The 26055-nt window shown below is 38.9% G+C and overlaps 1 protein-coding gene across 1 annotated transcript; it reads right to left on the bottom strand.

Moving 5' to 3' along the window:
• Positions 1-2680: 2680 nt before the first annotated feature.
• Positions 2681-25004, bottom strand: DAZL (deleted in azoospermia like). Its single transcript, XM_070364523.1, has 11 exons — positions 24771-25004; positions 17268-17414; positions 16761-16852; positions 16133-16184; positions 15627-15690; positions 15395-15534; positions 12226-12297; positions 11482-11532; positions 10572-10685; positions 9378-9476; positions 2681-4548 (listed from the first exon to the last, which is right to left on the bottom strand). The coding sequence occupies exons 1-11, from the start codon at positions 25002-25004 to the stop codon at positions 4495-4497; spliced, it is 1119 nt and encodes a 372-aa protein (XP_070220624.1). The 3' UTR covers positions 2681-4494.
• Positions 25005-26055: the final 1051 nt, after the last annotated feature.

Raw genomic sequence — 26055 nt, 5'->3', positions numbered from 1 at the left:
GGCCCGATAGAGCTGTTCTCCAAATTCAGCTATCCTCAGAGTAGAAGTAGCTTGAGATGTTAACTGAGATACTCCCACCTGGGGCAGTACTTCTCAAAGTGAATGTTACAGAGATGAACCCCAAGCAACTTTCACAAACATGGGTGTTACTGAGCCCACCCATGTCTGCAGAGTAAGTATCTGAGCCTGGGGCCCAGGAGTCTGAATCTCTGAAAAGCACCCGGGTGTTTGTTTCAATGTCCTCTGACATCCTACGAGGCTGGATCTAATCACAGATAAAACCTCGCACGGCAGTGTATGGGTTTTTCGTCACAGACATATCACCAACCAAAATAATGAGCTGCAACCACGCCACATTCAGAAAAAAACTGCAGTTGAGCTTCACTCATTTAGCAGGTATGTTGTTGTCCAGTCCGACGCTTTGCGACCCCATGGACTGCAGCATGCCAGGCTTGCCTGTCCTTCACGGTCTATTTTCACTCTCTCAAATTCACGTCCATTGTGCCAATGATGCCATCCAACCATCTCATCCTCTGTTGCCCCCTTCTCCTCCTGCCCTCAATAGCAGTTACGCTATTTTAATATTGTTTACACTTTACTGACACTCTGAAGGAGGTCTAGCTTAGGTAAAAGTGAAGAGAAAATGGCCTCAGTATTGTAAGTCACTCCTCCTATTCTCACTGGTCCAGTCAGATCTACTCTCGGGGACGGGTATAGGTTGGAAATATGAACTATGTTCAATGCGTGAGCACTGCAGAGGGGACCAGCCCACTGGAAACAGCTGACCTGGCCTTCCCAGCACCAATGGCTGCGTGTCTGCCCTGACTTTCTTCTACAGTAAATACTTTTAGCCAATGGTGAACCAGAATCTAGTGGATCTCTATTCATTTTATTCTGGGGAAAGACAATATATATAACTACAGCCTTAATGTGTTTTTTGTTTGTTTGTTAAAAAAAAAAAAAAAAAAGAACTGATTAAGGGTTAATACCTTCAACTTTCTGAACTGCTTGAAATGTAACTATTGCTTCAAATTTATAGAGATTTCATGATTCCCAACATCCCAGTAATGCAAGCACTTGTTCTATTGTTAAGGACCTAGGGAACTGGTATCTAGGATTTCATTATGTGAGAAAAGGCATATTCCTGGCACACAGCCTTAATAGAGGTGAATATAGGATACAAAGCCCCCATGTATCTTGGGAAAATGAACTGGAGACTCAACTGGAAAACTTTTCAGACCAGTTAAAAACATAAAATATAACCATCACAGAAAGAGCTAATTGTACAGTGATAGCTTCAGTTTCTCTATCAAGAGACAATTTTTTTGCATTTTTGTGGTACTGGCCCACAGCTACAGCCGTATTGGACAGATGTTTTTAACTCCAAATGTAATGCAGAATTACCTATCGTTTCTTTGCTATGCAGATTGAATACTCTCTATGAGCATGCAAAACCGCACGTTTATAGCTTCAACTTCTCATGTTTATTGTGTTCTACTACCAAATGTACCATCTACAGATGGAAAACTCAGTGTCTTTGATCATGGGTGGTGAGGAATCGCTCAAAAGTATTCAGTTACACACAGAGAAACATATTACACATAACGTTGGGAAAAGCCAGACTCCACAGTTATCAAAGTATGTACAGGAGCAATCTTCATCTAGAAGTGTTCCGAGGATTCCAAATGGTCGTGCTCAGCAGCGGGGCCTGTCTGCAAGACCTGGTCAATGGGAAGCTTTCCTCTGCCTCATGGCCTCCCACCCTCTCTAGTGTTTCTTCATGAAAGCAGTGAGGCGTGCTCTCTTACCACTGCTGCTCCTTATTACCTCCAAACAACCAATGAAAGAAGGGAAAACAATTAAGCAATGTGGCCGTCCAGTTTTATGAGCTCACCTTTAAAGACAACCAAGAGAATTTCAGAGAGGTGGGCACGAGGCTTTATAAACTAAACCCAATGACTTCCTTGCAATTCAAGGGTGCTAATCAATATTGAATAGTTATTTTGAACAATCACAAGGTTAACATGTTCTTATTACAAAAAAAGAAAGCAGGCAGAATAAGTTTCTTACAGGGGTGACCAAACTTCATGGAGTTGATTTTTGCCATAATTTGCAATTTTTACCAAAAAAAAAAAAGCGTGGTATAAAATTTTTTTCCATCCTAATGGCTTGGCTCTTTTTTGTGAATTTTGTGGTAATCCTTAACTGCAAATGTGCTTAAATTATCAAGCATATTTAAAGCAACAGTTTTAAGATACATATATAGTCTAGTTTTAGGGTCCCAAAATGTTATAAACTTTATTTAAGCTTGGTCAGAACTAACCAAATAGAAAATCAAAAAAAATTATTTCCTCATGAAAATATCTCAGCTTCATAAGATAAAGCAACAAAACTACAATGTACCAAAATGTGCTCTTATAAACTAACTTGGACAGATTTAAGAAACTGAACAATATTTACACTTCTGAATTTCAAGGATCTCACTAAATCTTGTCACATACTACCCACCCAAATCCTCACCATTTTTTAAAGATAATATGAGATGAGTAAGCAGGTCAAAACACTTCTGAAAAAAATGTTTATTTCTATTTATTCATTTATGCAAAGACAGTATCAGCATAGGTAATAGGAACACATTTTTAAGTTTAAAATTAATTTTCCATTTTGAAAGGTTCAGGATTTTGTCTCTTCTTTCTACCGTACTCTTTTAAATACTTCAGTCCAACAAAATAGCAGACAAAATGTATTCTTTTTCTTAAGGGAATAAGGTCATACTGGAATAATGAGAATTGGCTCTTTAGAATTTAGGTATCATTTTTAGTAATCTGGAGATTTAATCACAGAATACATGTAAGAATGTTATAGCACACACACAAAAAAGTACAGAGAATTTTAAAAAGAACAAATTTCAGGGCACTTTCAAATTCTGAGGCATAAAAAAGCCCTCTTGGGTATCATTAAGTTAAAAGATTCTTCCCTTCAGATTCAGAACGAAAATTATTAGGAGTGATAAGACAACGGGCACTGATGGCACGGCCCACGGAAGCCTCGTCAGGACAGGGCTATACGGAGTTTCCGTGTTTTAATGAAGGGGCTGGCCCAAGACAGAAAAGCCAGGAAGCTCCTCTAAACCCATGGCAGGTCAAACGATACTGCTACAAGTGATTCCCTTAGAAAGGGATTATCCCACTGCTACCCTTTCCTTCCAAGGCTTAACCCTCAAACTGCTTATACTACTCCTTCTTTCCTTTCCATCGCTGTTCCAGGAGCACCTGCAGGAACAGTGGAGACTGGAGAGGCAAGACTGTGGGTACAGCAAAGGGGCTCTGGATCTCCAGGTGCTTGTCACGATTTACAATGTCTGAGGAGGAGCCACCTAATCTAAAAATGGATTGTTAACTAACTCAAGTGTGTTTTGGGGATATGCTTATTACTAAACAACTTTTGTGGTTTAGAAACATCAAAACTACTCTGACTCTCCTGGACATATTTTACTTAAAAAAAAAAAAAAAGAAAGAAAAATAACAGGCTAAAAAAAAATTAAAATCTATCTGTTCTTTAACAAATAGCTAATATTTTAATGTTTCTTATAAAAACAATTCCTTTCAGATACTCTGATTAACTTTTAAGTGACAAAGTTTCAGCCTTCTTTAATACCAATATTTTGCACAATTTAAAATACAGCCATTGAGTTTAACATTTCAAGGGGGAAAAAAAAGTAAAAGAAAAAAGAATGGTAACTCAACTAAGAAGTTTATGTACCTAGAAAAGTTAAGTTTGTTTTAGATTCTTTTAAAAAAAAATTTGGCCCAGAATTTTAGTTATCCTAATTACCATCCCATCAGATACCTCTATGTGTGGATTCTAGATAAAAGATAAAGTATTTTGAAGTAACAAACATAAGACCCACTGATTGGACTGTTTGTTTAGAATCTGTTTTACTGGGTTTAGATAAGGAAAACTTCAATAAAGCTAACTATACATTGAGTTTCACTGATTAAAAATTCAGTTTTAAAAACTCTGCTTTTGTGGTAAATTTCTAGACAAATCATAAAAGCACAATATTGCAGATACTGTACTGTTCATAGGTACTTGTTGGAGAAGTGAAGTGCTTGTATTTAAACTATCAAAATTCTGACCTTTCAAAATAGGTTTTCTAAAACAATTTTTTTTCCCAAAAAATCAGCATTTGTTTTTAAACTCTTAAAATGTCAGGTAAAAATCCTTACAGATATATCTTAAAGTTATTCTTTTCAGTCTCAATTATTTTTTTACTTTTAACTATATATTCAACACAGAACCAGTTTCTAAGTAAATGTCTAATGAAAAAGTTTCAATGTAAAATAAAACTAAGCAATCTAATATAACATATAGAAAGTCTGAGTGTGATTTATCAAAATTCAGAATTAAATTTCTATAACAGTGGAAAACTTTCAGTCTCTTACTATTCAAAACCTGTGACTTCCTATGAGACTAGAAAGTTAGCAGAGAGGATCAAACAGACTTAAGCACTGCCCGACTTCTTCTAAAGTGATGAACTCTTTTATCCTAGAAAAGACAGAAATAACCCATTTTAATTTCATTGAAAATTCCTATTACCATTATGACCTAAGAGACTTGAAAATTACTTAAAAGAAAGCATTTTTTTAGATTTAAAACAACAATGACAGAAAAGTGACCCTTTTGTGAAAGCATTCCTGAACTTTCATGTGACAAATGTACCAATGATCGGTTTTATTCAGCAATTCAGTCAAAAAAATCTCAGTGACTCAGAAAAAGAGGACTTAGAAATCTAGTTTTCTAATATGTAGATTCTTATTAATTCATGATTCTGCACTGATGTCCCAAAGACAGCTGGTGAAAAACATGAAATTTTTAAAAGTCTTATTTTTACTAAAATACATCTAACAGAAATCATGACTTTATGATGGTTTGAGAACAGCACTCCATTTCAATCTGAAACCCTATGCTTTTAGGTTAAAAGATACAAGTTTTGGCATCTTTAAAGGCATATCCTTAAGCTATAATGAAGATATGTAATTTTTAAGGAAATGAATAGAAAAATTAAAGTATATGCAAAAATTTCCTTTCACTTTGTTGCCAGCAGATGTGCAGATACAAGAAATGAGGCCTTACAATGTAGAAGGATGGAGCTGAGAACCAGTTCAGTTCAGTTTCAGTTCAGTCACTCAGCCGTGTCCAACTCTGTGACTCCATGAACCGCAGCACACCAGGCCTCCCTGTCCATCACCAACTCCCAGAGTTCACCCAAACCTATGTCCATCGAGTCAGTAATGCCATCCAGCCATTTCATCCTCTGTTGTCCCCTTCTCCTCCTGCCTACAATCCCTCCCAGCATCAGGGTCTTCTCCAATGAATCAACTCTTCGCATGAGGTAGCCAAAGTATTGCAGTTTCAGCTTTAGCATCAGCCCTTCCAATGAACACCCAAGACTGATCTCCTTTAGAATGGGCTGGCTGGATCTTCTTGCAGTCCAAGGGACTCTCAAGAGTCTTCTCCAACATCACAGTTCAAAAGCATCAATTCTTCGGCGCTCAGCTTTCTTCATAGTTCAACTCTCACATCCATATATGAGCACTGGAAAAACCATAGCCTTGACTAGACCGACCTTTGTTGGCAAAGTAATGTCTCTGCTTTTCAATATGCTATCTAGGTTGGTCGTAACTTTCCTTCCAAGGAATAAGTGTCTTTTAATTTCATGGCTGCAGTCACCGTCTGCAGTGAATTTGGAGCCCCAAAAAACAGTCTGACACTGTTTCCACTGTTTCCCCATCTATTTCCCATGAAGTGATGGGACCAGATGCCATGATATTTGTTTTCTGAATGTTGAGCTTGAAGCCAACTTTTTCACTCTTTCATCAAGAGGCTTTTTAAGTTCCTCTTCACTTTCTGCCATAAGGGTGGTGTCATCTGCATATCTGAGGTTATTGATATTTCTCCCAGCAATCTTGATTCCAGCTTGTGCTTCTTCCAGCCCAGCGTTTCTCATGATGTACTCTGCACAGAAGTTAAATAAGCAGGGTGACAATATACAGCCTTGACGTACTCTTTTTCCTATTTGGAACCAGTTCTATGTCCAGTTCTAACTGTTGCTTCCTGACCTGCATATAGGTTTCTCAAGAGGCAGATCAGGTGGTCTGGTATTCCCATCTCTTGAAGAATTGTCCACAGTTTATTGTGATCCACACAGTCAAAGGCTTTGGCATAGTCAATAAAGCAGAAATAGATCTTTTTTCTGGAACTCTCTTGCTTTTTCAATGATCCAGCAGATGCTGGCAATTTGATCTCTGGTTCCTCTGCCTTTTCTAAATCCAGCTTGAACATCTGGAAGTTCATGGTTCACGTATTGCTGAAGCCTGGCTTGGAGAATTTTTAGTATTACTTTACTAGCGTGTGAGATGAGTGCAATTGTGTAGTAGTTTGAGCATTCTTTGGCATTGCCTTTCTTTGGGATTGAAATGCAAACTGATCTTTTCCAGCCCTGTGGCCACTGCTGAGTTTTCCAAATTTGCTGGCATATTGAGTGCAGCACTTTTACAGCATCATCTTTTAGGATTTGAAATAGCTCAACTGGAATTCCATTACCTCCACTAGCTTTGTTCGTAGTGATGCTTTCTAAGGCCCACTTGACTTCACATTCCAGGATGTCTGGCTCTAGGTGAGTGATCACACCATCGTGATTATCTTGGTTGTGAAGATCTTTTTTGTACAGTTCTGTGTATTCTTGCCACCTCTTCTTAATATCTTCTGCTTCTATTAGGTCCATACCATTTCTGTCCCTTATCGAGCCCATCTTTGCATGAAATGTTCTTTGGTATCTCTAATTCCATCCCCTTCTCCAGGAGATCTTCCCAACCCAGGGATTGAACCCAGGTCTCCCACATTGTAGGCAGATGCTTTACCGTCTGAACCACCAGGGAAGTTTGAGAACCAGTAATAACATAATAAAAGTATTTTCTTCTCTGTGCTTTTGGCTTAATTGTGTCCTTTTCCTAGGAATTAAATTCCGCTATCATATAAAGGGTAGCTTCTGGAAATTATGTAACGTGTTAACAGGGTAATATCCTATTTAGGTTAAAGTCCAGAAAAGTGGTCACAAACTCAAGTATTTTAAAAAATCAGACAGGGTATGAAAGATTATGAAGGGGCTGGAATTAAGAGTGGAATTTATCATGGAAAGAGGGTACATCCTGTGTTGTGTGAGTGCTCAGTTGTGTCCGACTCTTTGCGACATCATGGACTGTAGCCCACCTGGCTCCTCTGTCCATTGGATTTGCCAGCCAAGAATAACTGGAGTGGGTTGCCACTTCCTTCTCCATATCCTGCCTTAGTACATTTAAATTCAATTAAAACAACAATAACAACATTTAGCTAATCAAAATAAACAGGTCTAGATGCTAGACAACTTCCAACTTTTTGCTCAGAGGAGCAGAAAACTTTGCAAGGTTCAAAGGTAGGCCTTTGCTTAGTACCAGGTAAAAAGTCAAGTGTAAAGACTCGCTGGGTAAAGAGTTTCTGCTTTACAAACAAATCCGTTAGTACTGCCTGTTTAACCTTCAGAACCTTGGGCAAAGTAAGCTGTCACAAGGCCCCTAATTCTTTCCTTTTAAATTTACTATCTATGTACAATGAAAAACAAGAGAACAAAAGTCAACTTTAAATGACTAAGTCTACTCCCTATTGAGAAGATGGCTAAGAACTTAATTCTGCTACAGCTCTAGTCTTTTGTATTAAAGGAAGCCCCAAGTACTTCTTCTAAAAATGCTTTAAGTTTTATCCTATTTCCATTCATTAGTGGAAAAAAGTTATTCGCCTTTCCCTGTTTTAAAATACAAAGCAATGGTTTAAAATTTCCCTTTGAATGTAAAATGCTGCATTTCGGAAAAATTCTGGCAGCTCCTTGGAAAGTTAAACATAGTTACTATTTGACTCAGCAATTTCATTCTTAGGTATATACCCAAGAGAAATAAAAACCTATGTCCACACAAAAATTAGTACACAAATGTTCATACCATTACTCTTCAGGGCCTCCAAGTGGAAAATAAGCCAAATGTCTAGCAAGTGATGAATTGATAAACACAAACTGGTAGATCCATAAATAAAAAGAAAACGAAGTACTAATACATGCTGTAACATCGATGAGCCTCAAAAACATTTCAGTCGGTAGAAGTCAGTCACAAAAGGTAACATGTATTATTCTATTGACATGAAACACTCACAACAGGCAAATTCTTAAAGAGGGAGGGATTGGGGGTAGGAGGAGAAGAGGATGACAGAGGATGAGGTGACTGGATGGCCATCACTGACTCGATGGACAGGAGTTTGAGTGAATTCCAGGAGTTGGTGATGGACAGGGAGGCCTGGCGTGCTGCAATTCATGGGGTCGCAAAGAGTCGGACACAACCGAGCAACCGAACTGAACTGAAGGCTAGAGTTGGGGAGAACACAGAGTGACTAATGGGTAGGGGGCGTTATTTTGGAGGTGATCAAAATACTCTAAAATTTATTGCAGTTATGACTGTACAACTCTGTGCATATTCTATGAAATATTAAATTGCACACTTTAAATGGGTGAATTGCAGGGTATGAAAATTGTATCTCAATAAGCCTGCTGTAAAAACACAACAAAAAACTTCCCTTTACTAACCACAATATTCTTCCTTTGGTGAAGCGACAAGTTCCTTTCCATGTTCAGAGACTGAGAACTAAAGGGATCTTAGAGACTCATTTCAGACTTGTAAAAACTAGAGCCTTAGTAAGATCTAAGTGATTTGTCCAAGGTGATAGCACTAGGATCAGAAACTGCAGACCCATTCTTAAATTCTAACACCCACATTCTTCTCCACTGTACCAACTCTGAATCAACTTTCTTTCTACTCAGCTCTTTTTACTACTTTACTTACGTCTTCCACCAAAAGGTTCAAGTGCATCAGCTGAGTATTCAATTCCTTCTTCTCCTTAGTCCAAGATCCACATACTCTAAGTTCTGTTTTTGGTATCTAAAATTTTCTTTTCCTATTTGGTCAACTTTCGAGAACCCTTTGAATTACAGTATTATTGTTGCTGTTTAGTACCTAAATCATACGCTTCTGCTAAAGATTTCTTCCGTAAGGGTAACCTACACTATACCAAGATTTAAGCAGATACACTGCTACTTAAAACTCGCTCTCAGGCTACAGTCAAAAGCTAAGAGTTCAATTATATGCTCTATGTAAGCTCAATATATATATATATACACACACACACACATATACACACACATATATATATATACACATACGTATACCACAGGAAAAAAAAAGATGCTTTATGGGTGACAAGTGTTCTTTTTATCCTACATATAATTCTTTTCATACCTTGAAGTAGTCATCTTGAGTGACAACGGAGTTTCTCAGTCTATTCTCTGGATTAAACAGACAAGATACCACCGTCTGTATGCTTCTGTCCACAGATTTCTGAAACACAGAAGTTTTCAGTAAAGACTATTCATTCTTTTACTCACTGGTAACAAGCTTTTTGAAAAATCTTAATGAATACATACACTTATTTCTAAAGAATTCTCATCCAATTTTTCATTTTTACCATGTCACATAGTATGTAACTTTTATACCAAATTTAAGAATTGTTTCATAAACTTAGTGATAGAGTACTGGTTTAGAAAGCTCAATTAGTCAAGCCTTCAGATAGCTGTTTTTAAGTCTTTTTAATTTTTCCTGTTAGACTGGAAATAGTGAGCCCTCAACATTTCAAGAAACATTTATTCAGGTTAAACTCTGATAATATAACTGTAAGTTATTTTGGTGGTTTTTTAAAAATTTAAATTGTATCACAAATCTGGGATTATTTTCACTGCAGAGTTCAGTAATTTAAAAATTTTTCCATTGAGAAATACATGAAGGAAGTACACATACTCCAATGGTAATTGTTTACTGTTATGGGAATCGTTCAGTGTTGTGCATATTCCAGTCAGATCAATTACTTTTCACATCCTCATCCATTCAAAAGACACAGAATTCAAGAATGAGAGATTACAGGGATTTGCTCTAAAATGATAAAAAGAAATCCCTCTATTTAAGTATTTCCATTACTAGTGAGCCCAGCACTCTCGAGGACTGCCACTAGATGTGATGCTGTGGTGAGAATGCCGTGAACAACTGTGCAATGTGATTCATCTAAGCAAATGTCTACACTGGTGAAAAACAGGCGGACAGAAGCCACACTAATCCCTCTTTTGAAGAGTAGGATTCTTGAGGAAAACTACCCTTTGGACTCTGTCAAACCATGTTAATATTTATTAAACTATGGTTAAAAAACAAACCAAAAAAACCCAATGAAAATGGAAGAAAGGGAAGGACAACTAAATCAGTAACTGGTTTGCAGGTACCTAGAATTTCATTAACTTTTACGTAAATTGTGAAGCTTTTAGTCAGTAACTCAAGCTTTTTATATTTAAATTTGAGCAAAGATATCTGTTTCTCAAAGAGCCATTATTAAAACTTGAATAAAGCACATATAGAAACAAACGTTAATGAACAAAATTCAACGTTTGCCTTTTGTGGGCCATTTCCAGAGGATGGAGTAGCTTCATGAACTGAGCATTCACTGGGCAAAACTTCAGCTCCGGTATCAACTTCATTACAGTGGTAGTTAATGGTTGTATAAGCCTACATTTAAAAGAATAAAAGTGTAATTAAAGAGATGTACATTAGATAGTCTTCAAAATAGTGAGCTCACACTGAAAGTTTAAATGTGTATTGTTCTGAGGTTCAATTACATTATTTCAGAAACTATTTTAAACTAAATAGTTGAAATGCAATATGGGAATCTTATATTTTGAAATGTCAACATAATTAGAATTAGAGAATTTCTGTAAGAAACTTCAACATATAATATGGGAAGGGAATTTCCCAATGCCTAAGGATTTTTGCTCACATTATGTCCTTCAAATATCCAATCCTGATAAAAGACAGAAGGTAACAAAGGCTCAGATATTTTAGAGGTAGCTTCCTCTTCTGTTTTATTCATTTTCTTATGTAACAGTGTTGAGAGCAAAACATTTTTGCTTCTCTCAACAGATTTTTTTTTGGCTAGAAAACTCGATGCAGATTCAATATTAATTATAAATCCTTGGAGTTATAAATAGCACAGGTATTAGTACTACCTTTCTTGGTTACATATTCTGAGCACCGGGTATGCAGGGTGGCCATTGCTCAAGTACAGACAAAATAATCTGAGAAACAAAAAGCACAGTTTCTCCCATGGGAGTGTGTGTGTGTGTGTGTGTGTGTGTGTGTGTGTGTGTGTATACACTTGAGTTGCAAAGAAATGTAACACATAAAGTAAAAAGGCATTTAAAATATTTCCAGGCATACTTGATATGGCAAGGGTCAAGAAATACGTAACAGTAAAATACTTTTAAAATACAGAACAGGAAGTACATGCTCGGCTACTTCACCTTACCGGAGGAATAACATAACTCCTTTGTTCCCCAGCAGGCCACTGCGGTGGCATCTTAAAAAAAAAAAAAGAAAGAAAAGAACGCTTACTTAAATATTCCTTTACACTGTCACAAGGATCTGAAATAGACAATGCTGAAGTACTGGTGTTGGTTTCCTTGAGCTTGTTATAACAAAAGACAATAGAAAAGTACTTTATGATATGTATGATTTTATTGTTACTTTCATATATTAACTTCATCTTTTTCTCAATTTTCTGGAGTTGGTTTTCAGGAAAACTCAAGAGACAGTAGCTCTTTGAATTTATTACCATAGTGTCACAGATATGGTCATTATCTATGGACAGAAATTCTAGTAGCCAGCTAAAATAAACATTATCAAACATAATTGCAATTCAATGATCTAAGAACTGAGTAACCATTTTATCTCAACCTATGCCTCTATAAAGACTCATAAGATCCAGCCTGTATGTTTTAGCTATTAGACAGCAAATGAAGACTACATGCTGAAATATAGAAGAGGACACCAAAACTTGTAAGACAATACAAGAGAAAGCTTGCTAAGCTCATTTCTGTCAAAATATTATTCTTATTCTAAATAATAAAGAAGCCCTAATTTTAGACTAATTCTGTTTTTCCTTAAATTTTAGGCACACTCAACTACTTTTAAATGACAAACTATTAGGGAAATTTACATAAAGGCCTAAATAATATTCCAAAGTAAATAATTTTGATCCCTATTAAATTACCTGATAATTATAAACAGGCAGCTGATATCCAGTGATAACCTGAACTGGTGAACTTGGATAAGGAGGATAAGCCTGCAAACAAAGTTTACAGAAAGAATGAATGAACAACGTACATTTTTAAAAATCAGAAAGGAGTATCATTCCCAATGCAATAAAAACATGAAAATAAGGAAATCTTCATTTTTTTATATCCAATCCAAAATTCTGAGTGAGTGCTTTCATGAAGAAATAAGTGTTCTCTGTCAAATGTTAGTCTTTGGGCTGGGAGAAGGAAGAGATAAATAAAGGCAGTGACTGATTTTGCAAGCCCAAGTTCATCTTTTTTGTATATTTATTCCCACCCAGAAGTTCTTTCTTAATCATGATGAAGCTCTTAGAACAGATTTCCATGTTAGCATTAAATGAATACATGTGTGCTATGTTTTGTAAAGATATTCGTAGGCAGTTTTGTATTCCTTTGACAGTATTTTGGGGTAACATGGAATACGCCCCATAGACATTTTGGCTCTTTCTGTGTTTTACTTCTAAAAGCTAAGGGCAATGTACAACCCCAACCTGGAAAAGAGATATTTCAATAAATATTTTCAATAAATATTCAAAAAATATTTCAATAAATATTTATTGACTGAAAATATCTAGGTACTAGTATACAAAAATATACCAGAATAGGTAATAATACCTCATGGTAAATTTTACGAACAAGCAGGGCTTTTCTTGTAGCTGTTTTTTTTTTAATGTAAGAAAAGATATATTCTATACTTCAGGTAGATGAAAAATGCAAATAAACGAGAGATACTGCAGAGCCTTTTCACTATTATTTTATTTCTTTTCCTAAGAATAAAATGTCTTTTGAACGAAGAAGGTAAACTGAAGTAGGAAGAAAATAAATGTTATTTATTATCAATAGGAGACAAGTATTCCAAATTTCAATATTAAAGAAATCAAGACAAGACAAATTATATGCCAGAAACTCATAGAACTTACAAATATAATTAAATCGTCAGAAATTTATCCATGTTAGAACCACAATACATCTAGAAATCAACAATCTGTATGAAGAGGCACATGGAAATCATTGCAAATAAAGACTAGTTGACCCTAGGAAAGAATAAACCAGGTAAACACATGAAGAAAACTTTCAAGCATTTTAGGAGTTATTTGGGGGAAAAATAGAAAGGAGATATATTCCATGTGGCTACAGTGATCAGTTCTCAGATAAAGACTTACCAACTATACAGAAGCAGACTTAAGCTTAGGATAAGAAGTAACACCAAGGGAACACTTCATGCAGATGGGCGAAATAAAGGACAGAAACGCCAAGGACTCACTACAAGTAGAAGAGATTCAGAAGAGGTGGCAAGAATACACAGAAGAACTGTATAACAAAGGCCTTAACAAACCAGATAACCACAGTGATGTGGTCATTCACCTAGAGCCAGACATCCTGGAGTGTGAAGTCAAGTGGACCTTAGGAAGCATCACTACAAACAAAGCTAGTGGAGGTGATGGGATTTCCAGCTGGGCTATTTCAAATCCTAAAAGATGATGCTGTTAAAGTGTCGCACTCAGCATAGCAGAAAATTTGGAAAGCTCAGCAGTGGCCACAGGACTGGAAAAGGTTAGTTTCCATTTCAATCCCAAAGAAGGGCAATGCCAAATAATGTTTGAACTACCATATAATTGACCTTGTTTCACATGCTAACAAGGTAATGCTCAAAAGCCTTCAAGTTAGGGTTTAACAGCATGTCAACCAAGAACTTCCAGATGTACAAGCTAGATTTAGAAAAGGCAGAGGAACCAGAGGTCAAACTGCTAACATGTTTTGGGTCATAGAGAAAGCAAGAGAATTCCAGAAAACCAACTACTTCTGCTCCATTGACTATACTAAAGCCTTTCAAAGTGTGGATCACAAAAAACTAAGGAAAATTCTTCAAGACATGGGAATACTAGACCACCTTATCTGCCTCCTGAGAAGCCTGTATGCAGATCAAGAAGCAACAGTTAGAACCAGACATAGAACAATGGACTAGTTCAAAATTGAGAACGGCATATTGCAAGGCTGTACGTGGTAACCCTGATAAATAAACTTCTACACAGAGTACATCATCCTAAATGCTGGGCTGGATGAATCACAAGCTAGAATCAAGATTGCCAGAAGAATTATCACCAACCTCAGATATGCAGATACCATCTTAATGGCAGAAAGCGAAGAACTAAAGAGCTCCCTGATGAAGGTGAAAGAGGCAAGTGGAAAAACTGGCTTAAAACTCAACACTCAAAAAAGTAAGATTCTGACATCTGGTCCCATCACTTAACGGCAAATAGACGGGAGAAAATGGAAACAGTGGTAGACTTTATTTTCTTGGGTTCCAAAGTCACTGTGGACAGTGAATGCAGCCATGACATTAAAAGACGCTTGCTCCTTGGAAAAAAAAACTATGACAAACCTAGATAGCATATTAAAAAGCAGAGATATCACTTTGCTGACAAAGGTCTGTATAATCAAAGGTATGGTTTTTCCAGTAGTCATGTATGGATGTGAGAGTTGGACCATAAAGCGTGAGCACATAAGAACCGATGCTTTCGAACTGTGGTCCTGAAGAAGACTCTTGAGAGTCTCCTGGACAGCAAGGAGATCAAACCAGTCAATCCTACAGGAAATCAACCCTGATTATTCATTGAAGGAGTGATATTGAAGCTGAAGCTCCAATATGACCACCTGATGCAAAGAGCCAACTCACTGGAAAAGACCCTGATGCTGGGAAAGACTGAGGGTGGGAGGAGAAGAGGACAACAGAGAATGAAATGGTTGCATGGTATCACTGAAGTAATGGACGTGCGTTTGAGCAAACTCCAGGAGATAGTGAAGGACAGGGAAGCCTGACATCCTGCAGTCCATGGCGTTGCAAACAGTTGGACAGGACTTAGCAACTGAACAATAACAAGAACAAGCAACGCTAAGAATGACATTTCTAACACAGTGTCCCATCATTTAGAAGGATTCAAACAGCACAGTATTGTCACCTACTATGGAAATCGTTGACATGACTCCATAGAGGGTAAGAACTAAGACGGGCTTACTTTTTAAGGTGCTCGCATCAATAATAAGATCTCTAGTATAATACACACACCAAAAAAAATAAAAAAAAGGAGCGGAGGTACTTCTTACCTGAACATACTGAGTTATAGGGTTTATCATGGTTGGAGGCTGCATGTAAGTTTCAGCGTTTGGATTACTCCAGACACTCTGAAATTGTGGTGGAGGAGGAGGATTAAAAACCAAAGGACGTGGCTGCACATGATAAGCACCTTTTTAAAGAATAAAAAGAAAACAAAGCCTATTTTCAGTTCTCTGAAAAGCCACACATGTGTCAACAAGAACAATTCATTTCTTTACTCACACAAATTTTGTTTCCTGATTGCAGGGCCCAGTTTCAGCTTTTTACCATGGAAATTTATCTGTGACTGAAAATAAAACAGTATCAAAACTAGAATTAATGTCCAAGTCTTTACTTCCAAGACTTTGATTAATACCCAAGTTCTCTAAAATTACTAGTATCAGGTAAGATCAGTGTTAAGAATATACCAAATCAAAACTTACAGCATGAAACCACCTTACTTACCTTCACTCTAATAAAATTTTGAGAAGTTATGGAATTTGATTAAAAAAAAAAAAACCTTCACTCTGTCTCTAATCATTCCTGTCTCCAGTTCATGAAGCTGGATGTTCAATCAAAAATACAGAGGTTCTGATTAAGTTATGTAAATTATTCCAAGCCTGAGTTTCAAACAGGAAATATATTTATTTCTATATCTTATAAAAGAATGAGTATATATTCAGGACACAAATAATACTAAACACCACATCCATAACATGAGAGATTTTTTCCAAAAGAAGATTACTTACTTCTACTATCTTCTGCACATCCACGTCATTATAAAATGAAACAAATCCATAGCTAGAAAGTCAGAGAGATGAAGCATAAAATCACCACCTTATCAGTACATGGTTTAAAACTAGTGTTCTATAACTGACTAAATAATGATAAAGGATGAAAAATATACTGAGATAAATAACTATAAGATGTACATGGTAGATTCTCTATAAATACTACTGTTTTACTTTCCTACCCTGATCTACAGATTTGTGTCAGAATTCACAAAGATTAAGGCAATGTAGGAACTTAATTAACAAAAAATTCATACCTATGAATCTGAGTTTAACTTATTATCTATGGCAAAATCATTAAAATTTAAGATACTGTGAAACGTATGAAGAAAACAATTCTTTGATAAAACTGACTAATCCTCTTATGTGAAATGAAGACAAGAAATATTTAAATACAAACACTAGGCAAATGATTAAATAAAAGAGCTGGCAGCAAAACTTACCCTCTACATGAAAGTTACAAAGCAACAAATTTCTCTTATGCAAATGTGAGAATCCGTTTTCGATTTTTCTTTTCTGGAATTCTATACATGCTATATAGTTGAGGTATTTATTATAATTTATATTGAACATATGTTTTACTCACCCTTTGGACACACCAGTTCGATCCGTGATTATCTTCACTTCTTTTACTGAACCATATCTAGCAAAGAAACTTCTAATTTCTGTTTCATCCATCTATGCAGAAGAATTTGATTTTTAAAAGTAAAAATTCAACATTCAAAAATTTCAATGATACTATAAAGAAGTTTTGGTGATGTCGAAATATCTCCTCCAAGCATCCCCAAACTACATATCTATATCAAAGATATTTTTAGTCCTTAAAGGTTATACATAAAAACAATTCCAAACCTGCATGAAGTACTTAAAAAAAAAAAAAAAAGTCTTATGTTTACTGCTGCTAAGTCGCTTCAGTCGTGTTCGACTCTGTGCGACCCCATAGACGGCAGCCCACCAGGCTTCCCCGTCCCTGGGATTCTCCAGGCAAGAACACTGGAGTGGGTTGCCATTTCCTTCTCCTGATGTTTACAACACTACCCAAATCCCACTATTCACAAAATACTTTCAATAAATGAAAACATGAATACATTACCCTAACATCAATTCCACCGACAAAAACAGTGTTTGGCATGATTTTGCCTTCTGGTAAAACATAGCCTTGGCTGGTGGTAGCTGAAGACGACTGGGTGCTGGCCTCTCTGGAGATGGTTGAGTTTGGAGTCTCAGGATTTGCAGCAGACTGTAATTTGGAAAGCAGATGTCATCACTAGATTCACAGGCTAAAATCATAGATGCTATGAAATATAATTTGTTTTTAAGGCTGTATATTGTCACCCTGCCCATTTAACTTCTATGCAGAGTACATCATGCAAAATGCTGGGATGGATGAATCACAAGCTGGAATCAAAGATTGTTGGGAGAAATATCACCAGCCTCAGATATGCAGATGACACCACCCTAATCCAAGAAGGTGAAGAGGAACTAAAGAGCCTCTTGATGAAGGTGAAAGAGGAGAGTGAAAAAGCTAGCCCGAAACTCAACATTCTAAAAACTAAAATCCTGGCATCTGGTCACATCATTTAATGGCAAACTGACAGGGAAAAATGGAAACAGCAACAGCCTTTATTTTCTTGGGCTCCAAAATCACTGTGGACGCTAATTGCAACCATGAAGTTAAAGACGCTTGCTCCTTGGAAGAAAAGCTATGACAAACCTAGACAGCATATTAAAAAGCAGAGACATCACTTTGCCGACAAAGGTCCACTGCTGTGGTTTTTCCAGTAGTCATGAATGGATGTTAGAACTGGACCATAAAAAACACTGAGCGCCGAACTGATGCTTCTGAATGGTGGTGCTGGGGAAGACTCTTCACAGTCCCTTAGACTGCAAGGAGATCTAACCAGTCAATCTTAAAGGAAACCAACCCTGAATATTCATTGGAAAGACTGAGGCTGAAGCTACAAAACTCTTGCCCCCTGATGTGAAGAGCCAACTCACTGGAAAAGACCCTGACCCTGGGAAAGACTGAAGGCAAAAGGAGAAGAGGGTGGCAGAGGATGAGATAGTTGGATGGCATCACCGATTCAATGGACATGAGTTTGAGCAAACTCAGGGAGACAGTGAAGGACAGGGAAGCCTGGCATGCTGCAGTCCATGTGGTCACAGAGAGTCAGACAGGACTGAATGACTGAATAACAATAATAGTAAGCACAAAAGGCTGCAAGGTAAAGATGAAGATATTATGCCTTAGCTTATGAAGGAAAACAGGAACAAGGACAAAAGAAACCGATAGATACTTTTGAAAATATTAGCAGAATGTTATAGAAATTAGTTACAATAATGGAAATTAAGAGTTCCTATTTTGTTAGATGCCAGAAATTATGATAAATTTAAGATTTCTACAAACTGCTATAGAGATGAAATAAAAATTGCTGTATTACCAAATTGGAGTGTTTGGGCTTTTCTCTATTAATTCATGCTCATGCTAATGTTCTAACATACTTTGTGTTTCTATCTGAACATCTCCTAACTCTTTCCTTTAACTATGTTACAGTGATATTTCATGACAATGAAGTCAGAGAGAACAAAAACTATTTTAAAGCTTTTCCATTTTTAAATGTTTTATAACTTTTTTCTAAATGGGACTATATTACATAAGTCACATACCTTGAACTATAGAGAAATTCGACTAGATTTCTTTCCAAGATAGAAAATTTACCAATCTCTTTCAATTAACTCACATTCAAACACTCAAGGCAGTTCTGAAATTCTTACAGACTTTCTCTTCAATTTCCCCTTCATTTGTGAATGAATTTTCAATACCTTTTTATTTGATAAACTATTTCTATTATTAGCTGTATGTGAACCACAATGGATAGACGTATTTCAGTTGAGAGGTGCAGTATTCACGCAGAAAACTGTGCTGGAGTAAAAAGGGTTATGATAACATATTGATTCTCAACCTGGGGAAGATTCTGTGACCTGGGGGCACCTTTTGGTTTTCTCAGTTGAGGGGTGTACCTGGTAAAGGAAAATAACAGAAAGGGAAAGACCAGAGCTCTCCTCAAGAAAATCAGAAATACCACGGGAACACTTCATGCAAAGATGGGCTCAATAAAGGGCAAAAACAGTAAGGACCTAACAGAAGCAGAAGTGATTCAGAAGAGGTGGCAAGAATACACAGAAGAACTGTACAAAGAAAGTCTTAATGATCTGGAGAAGCATGATGGTGTGGTCACTAACCTACGGCCAGACATCTTGGAGTGTAAAGTCAAGTGGGCCTTAGGAGGCATTACTGCAACAAAGCTAGTGGAGGTGATGGAGTTCCAGCCGAGCTACTGCAAATCCTAGATGATGCTGTGTAAGTGCTGCACTCGGTATGCCAGCCCATCTGGAAAACTCAGAAGTGGCCACAGCACTTGAGAAGGGCAGTTTTCATTCCAATCCCAAAGATGGACAATGCCAAAGAATGTGCAAACTAACATACAATTGTGCTCATTTCACATAAGGAAGATTATGCTAAAAATACTTCAGACTAGATTTCAACAGAACATGAACCGTGAATTTCCAGATGTTCAAGCTGGATTTAGAAAAGGCAGAGGAACCAGAGATCAAACTGCTAACATCTTCTGGTTCATAGAGAAAGCAAGAGAATTCCAGAAAAACAACCACTTCTGCTTCATTAATGAATTAATTCATCAATTAAACTATGCTAAAGATTTTGACTGTGTGGATTACAATAAACTGGAAAATCCTTCAAAAGACAGGAATACCAGACCACCTTACCTGCTTCCTGAGAAACCTGTATGCAGGTCAAGATGCAACAGTTAGAACTGGACATGGAACAATGGACTGGTTCAAAATTGGGAAAGGAGTATGGCAAGGTTGTATATTGTAACCCTAATTATTTAACTTCTATACAGAGTGAAAGTGAAAGTGAAGTTGCTCAGTCGTGTCCGACTCTTTGCAACCCCATGGACTGTAGGCTATCGGGCTCCTCCGTCCATGGGATTTTCCAGGCAAGAATGCTGGAGTGGATTGCCATTTCCTTCTCCAGGGGATCTTCCCGACCCAGGAATCGAAACCAGGTCTCCTGCATTGCGGGTAGACGCTTTACCATCTAAGGCACCAGTGTGGCTTACAGAGTACATCATCCCAAATGCCGGGCTGGATGAATCACAAACTGCAATTAAGACTACTGGGAGAAATATCACCCTCTGATATGTAGATGACACCACCCTAATGGCAGAAAATGAAGAGGCACTAAAGAGCTTCTTGATGAAGGTGAAAGAGGAGAGCGAAAAAGTTGGCTTAAAACTCAACATTCCAAAAATTAAGATCATGGCATCTGGTCCTATCACTTCACAGCAAACAGATGGGGGAAAATGGAAACAGTGACAGACTTTATTCTCCTGGGCTCCAGAATCACTGTGGACAGTGAATGCAGCCATGAAGTTAAAGGTTGCTTGCTCCTTCAAAGAAAAGCTATGACAAACCTAGACAATATATTAAAAAGCAGAGACATCACTTTGCCAACAAAGGTCTGTATAGTCAAAGCTATGGTTTTTCCAGTAATCATGTACAGATGTGAGAGTTCGACCATAAAGAAGGCTGAGTGCAGAAGAATTGATGCTTTCGAACTGTGGTGCTAGAGCAGACTCTTGAGAGTCCCTTGGACAGCAAGGAGATCAAACCAGTTGTTCCTAAAGGAAATCAGTTCTGAATATTCATTGGAAGGACTGATGCTGAAGCTCCAATACTATGGCCACCTGATGAGAAGAGCCGACTCATTGAAAAAGACCCTGATGCTGAGAAAGATTGAAGGCTCCAGGAGAAGGGAGCGATAGAGTATGAGATGGTTGGATCGCATCCTTGACCCAATGGATATGAGTTGAACAAACTTGGGGAAATGGTGAAGGACAGGGAAACCCGGTGAGCTGCAGTCCACAGCGTCTCAAAGAGTCAGACAGTGATTAGTGACTGACCAACAACAAACCTGGTTATCTGGTTGGTAGAAACCAGAGATATAATAAGCATCCTACAATCCAACACACAATCCAACACCACCCCCCATAACCAAGAATTATCTGGCCCCGAATCTGCATAGGGTCAGTTGAAAAACCCTGTGATATTGTTGGCAGAATTGAAGAGTAAAGTTCTAATCTCATGTTCTGTTTAAGTAATATGGATATTTGAGACAGAAAAACAGTAATCTGAGAAAAAGAAAAATTTGGGTTGTACACGTTGTGATATTAAGTATGCTGCTGCTGCTAAGTCGCTTCAGTCGTGTCCAACTCTGTGTGACCCCATAGACGGCAGCCCACCAGGCTCCCCCATCCCTGGGATTCTCCAGGCAAGAACACTGGAGTGGGTTGCCATTTCCCTCTCCAGTGCATGAAAGTGAAAAGGGAAAGTGAAGTCGCTCAGTCGTTTCTGACTCTTAGCGACGTCATAGACTGCAGCCTACCAGGCTCCTCCATCCATAGGATTTTTCTAGGCAAGAGTACTGGAGTGGGGTGCCATTGCCTTCTACATGATATTAAGTATAAAATTCATCTAGTGATTTCACTAGGGTCAAGTCTTAAGGAAGGCACCATTCTGTCCATCCTATTCCTTAGCCAGCAGATGGCGCTCAAAGCTAAACTAAGGAATGTACTCCTTTCAAGAGGCGTAAGCAACAGGGATTTTAAAACTGCCTGTGTGTATATTTCTATACAATGATTAACTTATATATGAGCTTCCTAGGTGGCTCAGTGGGTCAAGAATCTGCCTGCAGGAGACGTGGGTTTGATTCCTGGGTGGGGGAAGATCCCCTGGAGTAGGGCATGGCAACCTACTCCAGTATTCTTGCCTGGAAAATCCCATGGACAGAGGACCTGGCAGGTCACAGTCCATTGGGTTGCAAAGAGTTGGACACAACTGAAGCCACTTAGCATTAGCAGCACATAACTTATGCATACAAATCCACAACCAATAGACAATCTTTGCGTACTTTTAAACTATTGCCAAAAATACTCTACAAATGAATTCCTGTTGTTGTTCAGCTGCTAAGTTGTGTCTGATTCTTTGCTACTCCATGGACTGCAGCACACCAGGCTTCTGTGTCTTTCTCCTGAATTTTACTCAAACTCATGTCCACTGAGCTAGTGACGCTATTTTAGGTTAAAGCTAAAAGTTTGGTGTTAAAGAATTAATCATAACTAATCAATAACATGCAGAAAATAAATTACATGTAAATTAGATGACAGAAGTAATTATTTTTCTTAACTACACCTTCAAGTGAGTTGATGGGTTCTAAAATGAGTAATTCTGGAATATTAAGTAAGGGTGAACTTGGAGGCCATCATATACACAATTCTCATCACTACTATTTTCAGTAACGGATTCCCTTTTATATTTGAATGATCAAGTGACAAAGATAACTAAAAACTGGAAATAAAACTTATCATCACTAAAGCATCTGCGATGTCAGCTCTTTGACAACATTTCATTCAACTATTAAAGTCTACATGCAAGCAAACTGAAATCTATGTATACTGACTAGGTCAGACTAAAAGTCTGTAATTTGCAGTCATCAGTGTTACATCCAGAGAAGGAAGTAGTTATTAAAGAAAAAAATGGAGTGAGTGTCCTACTCTTTGAGACCCCATGGACTGTAGCCTACCAGGCTCCTCTGTCCATGAGATTTTCCAGGCAATAGTACTGGAGTGGATTGCCATTTCCTTCTCCAGGGGATCTTCCCAACCCAGGGATCAAACCCAGGTCTCCCGCATTGTAGACAGACGCTTTACTGTCTGAGCCACAGGAAATTCTATTAAGGAAACTGTACATGAAAATCAGAATAAAGCCTTTTATGTAAATCCAAGAGTAGACTCTCAGGGGAGGGGAGGTGGAATCCAAACAATAAACATACAATCCTGGGAAAGCTAAGAAAGAAAAAGGCAAGAATACAAAAATACACATTAGTCTTGAAAAAAATGGGATATGACTACTATCCCAAAATCTGGTTAAGATGGTACACTCCTGCACCCAACACAGAGATGGGAAAGTCTAGCAGCATACAAAAAATACACAGTTAAGAACAGTTTATTGTAAATTCAAGTATGGTTATTAGGAAATCTGTTACTATAATTCACCACAGAAAAATCATTTGATAAAATACAGTATTTCTTAATTTAAAGAAAAGTAAAATGAAAGAACTTTATTTTCTATCAATCTAATTCTAGATTATCATTAAGTTCAAAGTAAAACATGACAGTAATTTATGCTGAAACTAGAAATAAGGGTCTCTCCTTATCACCACTATAAATTTTTTCCATTATATATGACAAATGTAAATATTAATATAGAGTTCTTATAAATCACCATGAAAAGACAAATACAAATAGAAAGGTGGATCAAGAATAGAAAAAAGAGAAATGGAAAACGTTAATGACAAACTTTAACTTCACTAATGATAAAAAAAAAAATACATCAACACAAGTGGAATATTTTCCAATTAGACTGGCAAATTTAAAACATATACTACCTTTCACTGCGTGGAAAGGGGGTGATATTACACACCACTAGTGGGAATATATACTAGTATATCCTTCACCAAGAGTTACTAGGAAAAAATTATCATAGTTCAAAATTGTTATAATATGGGTATAACCTTTCAACCAGGGATTCATTCTACTCCTGGCAATTTATTTCAAGCTATTAATAGAATAAATAGGCCAAAACATTTTCACAAAGACACCCATTATTGTACTGTTTTAATGCACACAAATTACTCATTATAAGGGAATGTGGTAAAATAAGTGATAGTAATATATAAGTACACAATTTTTGGTAAAGTAAGAAGTTATGTATTCAAAATTATTTTAAATTTCTCTTTGGAATAAGGCCCACTATATTAAGTGAAGGATACAGGTTGTAATATACTGTTACATAGTATGGTACACTTTTTATAAAATACACCTATTTGCAATACATACATGAAAGTAATCTGGGAGGACATACATCAAAACTTCAGAGTGGTTACATACCTAGTTTAAGATGGACCTCTACTTCCTTACACTGATTACTTTCTAATGAGTTAATATGCTAGTTTTATATAAGAAAAAAATCAATAAACATATACATTTCTCTCCCCGCCCTCTTAAAAAAAAAAAAAAAAACAAAACTGTAAACATTCACAGTAACTCAGCTTATTAAGTAATTACTGATGTGGATAAGTACAAGACACAATTATTACAAACAGCAGTGGCATACACTTGTAAACTTTTACTTTAAACTTTGTGTGCACTAATAAACTGTATATAAATTTTCTCCCTTTACTTCTAAAAATAGTGTATACTGGTTATTACACTACAGGCGATATACTACACTACAGTATTTAATGCTATATACATCATCGGAAGCTTGATGGTTGGTCAAAACTGTTCTCAAGAGATGCTCCTCGAGGTGGCATCAACTCTAATGCATTTAACAAAACGCTCATAAATGTCACCCAACAGACCCCGTTAATACTGGAGGGACGCTCTGTTGGAAGGTTTCTGGTTTCTTTAAGGGAAAAGAATTTCCCAAGTTAAAAATTCCTCGAGCTCCCCACTCCGCGGCCGCTCCGAGGCGAGGGCAGCGCCGACCTCGTCAGGAGATGATGGCGTCCCACCCGAGGTCGGCGCGGCTGCTGCCGCCGCACAAGCACGAGGTCCCCGCGGCGCCCGCGCCCTCCCGCAGGGACACACCCCCAGGCCCCCGCCCCGGCCCCGCCCCGGCCCGTGGGGGCCCCGCCCGCCGGCGTCCCGCCCGCGTGCGCCTCACGGGCCGCCAGGCCCGACGCCATCTCGCGGAGGCTGGGCCGCCCGCCTACCTCGGTAAGCGCGGGAAATGAGCCTTCCGGGGTGGCGTGGGCCCGCCCGGAGCCCGGCCGGCCGAGTGCCAGGCGCCCCACCAGCCGAGTGCCAGGCGCCCCGCCACACCCCAGCTCCTGCGGCCCGAAGGCCACAAGCCCTGCACGTGCTGGGCGGCGGCCCCCAGGGCTCCGACAGCCCGGCCTCATCCCCTCCGCCCGCCCTCGGTGCCGCGGAGGCCGTGCCAGGCCGCCTCGGCCGCCCTCAGGCTGGGCCCCTAGGACAGGCGAGCCCGGCAGCCCCGCTCCGGGTGCCGCCCCAGGCCCCCTTCAGCGTCCTGGCCACCCCAAGGAGCCCCCTGGGCCTCCTCCACTCACCATGATGGCGACAGCCAGTGTTCACTCAGAGGGGCTCGAGGACGAAGCAGAGCCTGGCCTCGGGCACCGCGCTTGGAGCTGCTGTTGGGTCTGCTCGTGCCCGCTGCCCGGCCGGACTGGGCAGAGGGAGCGGCAGCAGACCCGACGGAGAGAGTCAGAGGCGGGTGGCGATGCCGAGGGGCGCCGGCGGACTGAGGCGTGGCCAGCGGGGCGCGGGGAGGTGGCTCCTGCGCAAGGTGCGGGGGCTCGTCGGGAGGCGCCTCAGCCAATGGGCGGCCGCGCTGGCGCCCCCCGGCGGCGGGGGCGGGGGCGGGGCGAGGGGTGGGTGGGAGGCTCGCGCAGCACGACTGCGCAGGCTGGGGTCACGCAAGGGGCGCGTGAGGGCGGTCATCCCGCCCCCCCACAAGCGCCGCCCCAGATGAGGGGGCTGGCCAACCCACCGAAAGGCGTGTTACCCCAAAAGTGCTGTGGAGGCACGCCTGAAATAAGTAGGCATACTCACATATACATTAAAGTTAAAAACAAACTTGAATATGTCCGGGCGCTAGTTTCAAAATGGCATCCTGAAGGCACAGGATTAGCCCGATCGTGGTCACCCCTACCCTCGCCACCAAAATCGATGGAAACGCCAACAGAAATAGAAAATAGAAATATGGATATGGAGAAC

This window comes from Bos mutus, chromosome 1, assembly GCF_027580195.1.
Source record: "Bos mutus isolate GX-2022 chromosome 1, NWIPB_WYAK_1.1, whole genome shotgun sequence".
In the NCBI taxonomy this organism is placed as follows: domain Eukaryota; kingdom Metazoa; phylum Chordata; class Mammalia; order Artiodactyla; family Bovidae; genus Bos; species Bos mutus.
The sequence above is the reverse complement of the archived record's forward strand: the minus strand, read 5'-3'. Positions and strand labels throughout refer to the sequence as shown.

Bases quoted from the DNA above. Each gene is read 5' to 3' on its own strand.
- DAZL (XM_070364523.1), bottom strand. From the start codon at position 25,004: ATGGCGTCGGGCCTGGCGGCCCGTGAGGCGCACGCGGGCGGGACGCCG. The intron at 16,853-17,267 runs GTAATGTATTCA...TCTTCTGCATAG, and splicing joins TCGGTGGAATTGATGTTAGG to ATGGATGAAACAGAAATTAG. The intron at 12,298-15,394 runs GTAAGAAGTACC...CTTTGTTTGCAG, and splicing joins CTATAACTCAGTATGTTCAG to GCTTATCCTCCTTATCCAAG.